This window comes from Cricetulus griseus (genome assembly GCF_003668045.3).
Source record: "Cricetulus griseus strain 17A/GY chromosome 1 unlocalized genomic scaffold, alternate assembly CriGri-PICRH-1.0 chr1_0, whole genome shotgun sequence".
Lineage (NCBI taxonomy): Eukaryota > Metazoa > Chordata > Mammalia > Rodentia > Cricetidae > Cricetulus > Cricetulus griseus.
The window spans coordinates 134,125,032-134,134,149 of record NW_023276806.1 but is presented as its reverse complement, the minus strand read 5'-3'; the positions used below and the strand labels follow the sequence as shown (position 1 = coordinate 134,134,149).

General features: G+C 39.4%; 1 protein-coding gene across 2 annotated transcripts in view; it reads right to left on the bottom strand.

The window, feature by feature from the left end:
* Window positions 1-5,313: 5,313 nt before the first annotated feature.
* Window positions 5,314-9,118, bottom strand: part of Mon2 (MON2 homolog, regulator of endosome-to-Golgi trafficking) — a 68,511-nt gene continuing 64,706 nt past the window's right edge. The window contains exon 35 of one of the 2 annotated variants that reach the window (XM_027392286.1): window positions 5,314-8,871. In XM_027392286.1, coding sequence (XP_027248087.1) covers window positions 8,708-8,871 — 164 coding nt within the window. In that variant the 3' untranslated portion in view covers window positions 5,314-8,707. The remainder of the gene's footprint in view (window positions 8,872-9,118) is intronic. The other variant, XM_027392287.1, reaches the window with a different exon arrangement.

Genomic DNA, 9,118 nt, shown 5'->3' with positions numbered 1-9,118 from the left:
TATTAATATCCAAATATGTACAATCTACCTAACCCCCTGCTTGTTTTGAGACATTTTCTCACTACCTAGTCCTGGCTTGCTTGGAACTTGGCAACTATTTGTGTCCACCTCTGAAGTGCTAGGATGACAGGTGTGTGCCACTATACTTGGCTGGAAGCATCCTTTCAAATATGAGCACTCAGCTAACCCTTTGCCATCACCTCAGCAGGAAAACTAACACTTTGTTACTCTATGCCCTACGATTTATTTCCTACATTCTACATATAAATATAGATTTATCTGCTTAGTTTTGGTTAGAAGGTAAAGCTGTGTCATTCCAAATATTTTTGGCCTTTAAGGAGTTTAATGACAAGGTTTCAGTTCCTCAAGCCAACCCTTGTATCCCGTCCCCTCCCCACCCCATTCAACCCTCCATCCCCCCACAATTCCAAAACCCATTGTTACTAATTCTGCCAACACACATACCTTTGCATAGTGCTGGGAGGACCACTCAGCACTGAGAGATTGGCAGTAAGTATTGCCCTGAAGGACCCAAATTTGGTTCTCGGCAGTTACGCTGGCTGGCTCACAGTCACCTCTAACTCCTGCTCCAGTGCACCTGAAGCCTTCTGCTATTCTGCTCAGCCACCTGCCCCATGTGCACACACATCCCTCCCATATACATATACTAAAAAGCCTCAAAAGTACAGTTTCTTACATCTTTTCCTATATCTTCCCTGCCACATCCTTTATTTTAGACAGTCTTCCTTGCCATTAGGACTCACTTGAAAGTCTATATTCATGACCCAGTCTTACCATTTCTTTTTGGGCTTCTTTTTTAATTCTAATAGCAATTATCAACCCACAACCACAGTAGACTCAGTAATCTCATGCTTGTACTGTATTTTTGCACACTTGGCTGTATTCCCTATAAACACTGAAGAGTAGAGAGAAGCTCAGGTGTTATTGACACACCAGAACTTCATTTCATAGTCTTACAGTCAGCATTATTTGAGGTATAAGGTTTTCTCATCTAGATACCTTCCCCCCAACCCCCCATGACTCCTGTCACATGACAAGGACACACAGGTTCATACCTGATGGCTATACAGTCAAGGACGAGATAGGAGCTGCTCTTGTCCCTGCCCCTTTCTTGAACTATGTGTTATCAAGTGTGTTTTATTTCTGTCACAACCTAAAACTTGCCATGGGCAGGCATAGTGCTTTCAAGCATTCCTTGTAAGATAATATCAAATAACTTTGTATATTAATTATCACTATTAATCCCATTTCATAGACAAGAACACCAAAGCAGGCTTAGCTTCTCAGGTTACATACTTGACAAACAACAGGAACTGAATTTGGGAAGACTCTCTTTAACAACTGTGCTGTTGCTGATAAAACACAGCCTCTTAAATCAGGCAGCAAACAGGTGCTTTAAACAGATACAATGGATTTCTCCACCTCCCCTTTTTTTCCAGGTACAATGTTTTAAACTTGGACCAGTAATAATCCCAGGCAGCTCATACAGAGGAAGTTTATACAATTTCTCCTCAATATTTGAAGTTCTCTATAATATTCATATATATGTATTCCAAATGCAGTCACAGAAACAGCAGTTGCCTCAAAATATTTTCAATTTATTTCAGTGATACTAATACAATGAAACTTTTTTTACTAGCAACCATACTGTAGCTAAAATAATGGATCTTGAAGTGAGCCTTGCTGGCTTTAGGTTTGTCACTCTAGAAAGTGACCTCTGAACTTTGCTTTCCTCGTGTAAAGTGAGTACAATCCTAACTTCCTCTGAGGACTGAAGAGAGGAACCCTAGTTCCTCAGGACCTCTACAGTGGCCGTTTTTGAACCAGAAACTACAAAAGTTATTGGATCTGAAAGCAGTACATACTAAATAATATGGGAATTCAAAGCAGGAATTTTAATTTAGTTCTTTTTCCTTCCTGCCTTGAATCAGAATTTCAAGTGAGATTCCTGGGTTCAAGTGAGATTCCTGTTTCAGCCTCTGAAAGATCAGAGGTGACACTTGAAAGTTGTTAAAATCTGAACAGAATTTCTTGAAGCTGTGGAGGGATGATGGTTGAGCACTGATAAATACAGGCAGTGTCAAAACAGCTGCCCCAAATTAACAACAACACGCTTCATGTTTAAAAGGGCCTAAGCCAGACTGAGGAGTCGACTAATTTACTTAGCAGGTACAAGGCCTTAATTAGTTCAGCAGTGCTCCCTCAAGTGCCCCCCCCAATCTAATCTACATGACAACTGTGCTTTTAACTTGACCTAGAATTCTTAAATTTTGAATCTATTTTCTTTCAACTATGGAGAGATGTCTTTCCAACTGTACATTCATTTTTCCCAATTTATTTATCAAAACAAGTTGCCCCAAAACATTTCTCCTTTAGTTCATCTTACAACTTTTTCCAAATTGACTATTTACATAATGGACTGTAAGCATGCAAAATCACCAGTCATAAATGATGAGGGGGAATCAATGATGTTCTGAACCTAACAGGGATGAGAAAGAAGCACAAAGTGTTCCAGAGAGAAACCGGTCACCAATCAGATCTGAAACAAACGTATCAAGGAAATTATGACTGAGGTTAACTCATAGGACTGGGATGACATGTGTAAGATCATCTTAGTGGTTACAGGAAGCAAACTGAGGACCCTTGCATTCAGAGTTTTAACTATGTAGCTCTGAAGAAACACCAACCCTAGATCACAAAGATTTGGACTTGAAGCCAGGAAACTTCCCTGGTTATATTACATAACCCACACGGCTCAACAACAGAGATTGTAAGAAGATCGTACTAGCAAACAGTGGTGTGGTATTACGATTCAAGAATTGTGTTGGGAGCTAAGAAAGGAATCTTGCAAAATTAGATAAAATATCCAGTCTGACATAAACACCATATGGTAACTGCCTTGAGACAGGAGTTGGATGCTATGTGTTAAAATTATGACACGGGAGTAAATGCTGGAAAGAAAATGCAATTTGCATTTAGTTAGTCTAAATCTTAATTTATTTTCTTAGATAACTATGGTAAGACTGTAATGGTAGCTCTTTCTTCAACCTCCGAAAACTTCACAATAAGTAAGTATAATACAAGGGTTTTGCAAATAATGGCATAGCTGGGCGTTGGTGGCACAGTCCTTTAATCCCAGCACTCGGGAGCCAGAGGCAGACGGATCTCTGTGAGTTCAAGGCCAGCCTGGTCTCCAGAGCGAGTGCCAGGATAGGCTTCAAAGCTACACAGAGAAACCCTGTCTCAAAAAAAACAAACCACCACAAAAAAAAACCAAGCAAACAAAAGCATGGTTTAAGAGATCTTCCATGGCTACACTATTTACTGAGTATTAGTTTAAAATGAAGTTTAAAGTAACAATATTTGTAGCAATTGAAAAATGACCTCAAAATTCAGTAATTTCACCAGGCAGTGGTGCTGTGTGCCTTTAATCCGAGTACTCAGGAGGCAGAGGCAGGTGGATCTCTGAGTTCGAAACCAGCCTGGTCTACAAGAGTTAGTTCCAGGACAGCCTCTAAAGCCAGAGAAACCCTGTCTCGAAAAAAAAAAAAAAAAACCAAAAAAGAAAGAAAGAAAGAAAAAAGATCAGTAAGTCACCCCCCCCTTTATTTTTGGAGTCAGGGTTTCTCTGTGTAGCTTTGGAACCTCTCCTGGCACTCACTCTGTAGAACAGGCTGGCATCAAACTCGGAGATCACCTGCCTCTGCCTGCCAAGTGCTGGGATTAAAGCTGTGCGCTACCACTGCCTGGCAATTTTCCTTTTCTTACTAGAGGCCTAATCATTCTCAACAGGGTAATGTTTCCAGCTGTCTGTGTCACCGTAACCAACAGTGGACACCAGAATACTCAAGGAGTATTCCATACTCTATCAAATTGCTGTAGATATGTATTTAATTTTATATGTTTGGGTATTTTTGCCTGCATGTATGACTGTTCACTGGAGTGCATGGTGGTCAAGAAAACCTCAGGAGGGTGTCAGATCCCCTGGAACTGGAGTTAGATGGTTGAGAGCCACCATGTGGGTGCTAGGAATTGAACCAGGGTCCTCTGGCAGAGCAGCCAGTACTCTTAACTGCTAAGCCATCTCTCCAGCACCCAAATTACTGATTTGTGATAGGAAAATAGAAACAAATGAAACAGAAGTAATATGCTGCCTGGAATAATTTCTGAAAGCAAGCAGTGCAAATATCGGTAAGTAGTACTGAGATGACATAAACCTCTCAGCATTCAAAGTGTTTACCTCCCAAAACAAAGGCTCTATCCTCCAAAGGCAGAACAACCCCTCTCCCAAGAACACAACAAAAAAAGACCTACACGTTTTAAATACCCCTCTTTAAGAAAAGTGGCATCATTCTGCTATTCACAGCACAGTGAAAATATAACTGTTCCAAGTTTAGCTACTGAATCCATTTATTTATAGCAACCCCACTCTGTCTTGGTGGCAGAATCATAGAAATACAGTAGGCGATAGTCGTAAACTACTTTACATTGTTCTGTCATTTTAGGATGGCAGGGAACTTCACCTCAGCAAAAAGGCAACAGTGGAAGGCACTTCTATAATCACACTTCATGGGATGCTGTCACCAGTGTTTCTATTACTGACTCTCACATGAAAGAATAGGGGAATGGGAATGGGTAGAGAATAGAAAGAGGAGTGAAGAGATAAGAACCAGGAGAAAGGAAGGTAAACGTATAATTTAAATGGGAGAGGATGAAAGTGATGCCTAAGAGGAAGAACAATAGTTAGATACTCCTTTGAATGTAACAGTGCATCATCGAACAACCTGAATGAGTGCCCAAGGATGCCCTTATGAAGCCACGTCCACACTCCCACTGAGCACTTCTCTGAAGAGCCAGTGACTTACCACCACCATGTGTTTCAGAGACACAAACAGCCACTTTGGAGAACTGCTTAAAGGTAATTGGGAGGCAGACTCTCAGCTCCTCACTGCAAGATTGTAAAGAGTCTCAACAGTCACAGAGCACTAACTCGGCTCACTTGCTTTGCTTTCTGAGCAAGGGCCTCCTTGTGTCATCCTGGCTGCCCCAGAAGTCTTGTGTGAAACCCCCACCCCCACCCCTGGCCTCTGCCTCTTCAGTGCTGGCCTTACAGGTATGAGCCCCTACACCCACCCAGCTTATTCACTAGGCTCTCCAAAACCAAAACTGCTTATACAGTAAAAATGACTGGATTTAATTCAACTCTTCTAAAATGATTGGCATGTAAATTAAGAAATAATGTCAACTTTCTTTCCCATTTACAAAAACATTAAAATGAAAGCACCGCTCTACTCTCCAGACATACAAAATTTTAATTCAAATGACCATGAAGTATTAAAACTATTCATCCACTATATGTAAGTCAGTCATACAACATGCCATGTAATGCCTGTGCTGCTCACAGATAATTTTTAAAAAGAACATTCAGTCTAATAAAAACAGCCTTGTAGCCCTAAGCACTGCAAATTGTAATACTTTTGACAATTCAGGGTATCTTCAAAATGCCAAATCTACTAAGTGGGGGCATTCTAGGCTATTAGTAGTGCTTTTCAAGAGACCATTCTTGTCTATCTCTGTGGTAGTTTTCTAGAGAAATCTATAACCCACAGTAACCTGAACCCAGGCACCAATCTATTTTGGGTCTTGATTTCCAGTTACGTTCATTGGAGATCACAGGCAGGTATTTCCTGAAAGTGTCCTCCTCTTTAGTGGCACTTAGCCAACTCTCAAAGATTGGGCTACACATGGATTATCTACATTTGAGAAGTGTACACAACAGCGCCTTTTCTTGACATGACAGTCACAAGCAATTCGTTAAAGGGATGCATTTCTGATGTTTTCCAGCACCTTTCAATAGTGTATGCTTATCTACTCTCGGTTTCTTAGCTAACCATTGACCAGATACTTACATAGGACTAGTTGGTACCAAATTGACAACAAACACAACATTCTTAATATTGTAAAAGAAAAGACAAATGATTGTTATTGGCTGCTACTTAAAGTGAATGTTATTCACTAGGATAACAAACTAAATTGTACACTGTTTTCTTCTGATGTTCTTTATAACTTTAAAGAATGCAGCAGGTGTTCACTCAAAAACCATATTGGGGGAAACAGGTGACAACATAAATGTTAAAAAGATAAGTTAAAAGCATTTCCTTTTTAGTCAGACTTAACAATTTTTTTTCTTGGCACATAAGTCTTTTAATAAATGTTATATAAAATGCATATAGTAAAACTAACAAAACTTTTAAAGTTAATCATAAAGAAATAAGACCACAAAATTGCCCTTTCTTCCTTAGTAGTGGTTGCATTACTAGAATCCAAAAGGTGATCTATGCAAGTAAACAATTACATTAAAACCTCTATGATCATCCCGTTGTTGGCACAGCCTTCATTCAGCAATCTCTAATAGAGATGGTCGGTGGTAAAAACTCTGAGATTTAAAACTCATGGCACTGGGGTTGGTTGGGGAGGGGGGGCAGTGATGGAGACTGAACCTAGTGCTTCATGGTTTGACTCTAGTAACTCCAAGAAGCCCAGTTCTTGTAGTGACTTGCAGAGCAAGGACAGTGTCTTGATCATTGTCCGGGACCAGCACATATCAGAAAATGTAGCTGAGAAGAATGTGTGGCCCAGAGGCATTCATAACAGTAGTGCCTCCTTTGGAGTTCAGAGAATCTGGGGGAGAAGCCTGTCAATTAGTCCACTGAGGGAGTGTCCCACTTGCTTGACATTGGGACTGTCATTAAAAATGTGTTGAGTGTCAATGTACAGTAATGTGTTTTGACCCATACAGCATGACATTGGCATTGAAGCTAATAATGTATTAGTTCAAGTTCATGACTGTATGCTGAAGACCCTGACTTACAGATAACCTTCATCGGAGATTAATCATTCAGATTGCAATTGATCTGCTATGAGGACACACTTTATATAAACTCATGGCAATATTTTGAAAATGTCACCCTTGTTATTTTGATACTTTATCCGTGATATCCCTATGTTTAAATCCACAAGTAAATATATCAAAATATAAAAAATACACGGCTTGAGTCATTTTTTTTTACACCTTTAAGAAAACACTGATAGCACAGTCTATGAAATGCCATGTTTTACCTTAACCTTAGACGAAATAATAAAATAGAAATTCATTGGTTCATGTGAATAAAAATAATATTCTTCAAAATAGGCCTTACCATACGTATACATGATATAGTGCAAATTAAATCATTACATAATTAAAATAGCCTCAAAATTGCATAACACTGATTACTCAACTTAAATGTCTCTTTATAGTTTTATGATTATTCTGGAGAGCCCAAAATTTATAAATCTTGTTAAAGTCAAAAGCTTCCTAGTACACTAAAATATCAGCCCCATTATCATTTCTTATTAATAGCAATGTTTTCGTCATTTTTCATGTTTTCAGCATCTGTGAAATAAAATTTTAACTTGGAAGAAATATTACAACAGTGTAATTAAACAAAAAGTACATCGAGACAGGTCATGTACTCTGTCACAGCAGGAGTGCCTCACTCTACCACAGTAAGCTCGCTGCACTGGAAATACTGGCTGCCTCTGCTGGATCACTTGCCCTTGACATGCGTTTTATCACTGTGGGTTAACACTTGCCCGTGCCACCTGGTTTATACTGTGTGTTAGCCCAGTGCTGTTTCTTCTTAAAAAGAATTCAGAAAGGGAAACGCAGAAATGAACAAGACCTCACAGGCAAAGTTTCATGAAATCTCAAGTCATCTTGCCTTAATCATTCAAAGACAGTGACAAATGTCATAGGAAAAGTCAGCAGAAATATAAAATATGAAAAGTCTTTAAAATTCAGACAGCAAATACAAAAACGGACACATGACAGCTTAGAGAGGCTTAAAGAAATGAGGTATGATTTGGGTCATCGTGCTACAATGTATCTCAGCATATTACGTTACAACCTGTGTTTCCAAGGTGCAAAGTCAGCAGATCCTAACACCTGCTTCTTCCCATGATCCTCTAGACACTAACAACGGACGTAAAAAGCATGAGCTAACTGTGTGGTTACACAATAAGCTTATCTGCCCCATAAGAAGGCAAATCAGAAGTAAAAATGTAAGCAAACAATTTTGTATTAATAATAAATACAGCTTCAACCATTTAACATCAATATTTTAAAATTTTAAATAAATGCAACTATTTTATACAGAACTGTACCATTTATTATACACACAGTATATCAGTTCCCTTTGTGTTCACAAAGGCTGGCTGTAGATAATATGGAATGTTACAGTACCACCTTGCATAAAACTTTAGTACAATTCTGTACTTGAAAAAGGGTGCAAAACACCAGCCTTAAAAATCTGAATGGAAATCTCTTCTTGCTTTTTAAAAAGCACATCATTGACAGACACACCACACACTGTACATAAGCTCACTTGTAAATCACCAACTGAAGATATGGTAGCAGGTATGATGTCGAGCTCACTATCCCTCCCATTGCTATCACCATTACAAGGCTCTGATTCCTCCAGGAGCCTTGGTTGACATGTATGCTTCTATATGAATTACTGAACCCAGGTAATTACACTTTAATTTAAAGAAGGCAAACAAGAGCTGCCGAGAATGACTTCAGTAAGGAGCGTCCTTCCATAAAGGACTTGGGATGCAGTCTTCTTCTGTCTGCATGACTAGCTGGTCACGACTCTCCGTTTTGAACTTTGGATGCTGGTGGCTGCATGAAATCCTTAAAGGGAACCAGTGCCTCCTTAAGAGCACAACAGACTTCTGAGGATGAGCACGTGATACATTCTACCAAAGTCGGATATAAGGCAATTACCTGTGCCCAGGTATTTCCATCAACTGTAATAAAAAAGGAATAAACATCTCAATAGCAGTCACCCAATTCATAGACACAATTAAAACACTGTAACAGAAATGCTTCTGCAAGCATCTTTTAATTTTTAAGTTTGTAAGATTCCCTGATATAGCAAGAGTGTGGAAAATAAGAGGTGAGACAGTATTGTGGACTTAGAAATTAGGTAAGAAAGTAGATAAGGGGCTGGAGAGATGGCTTCATGGTTAAGGGCACTGACTGCTCTTGCAGAGG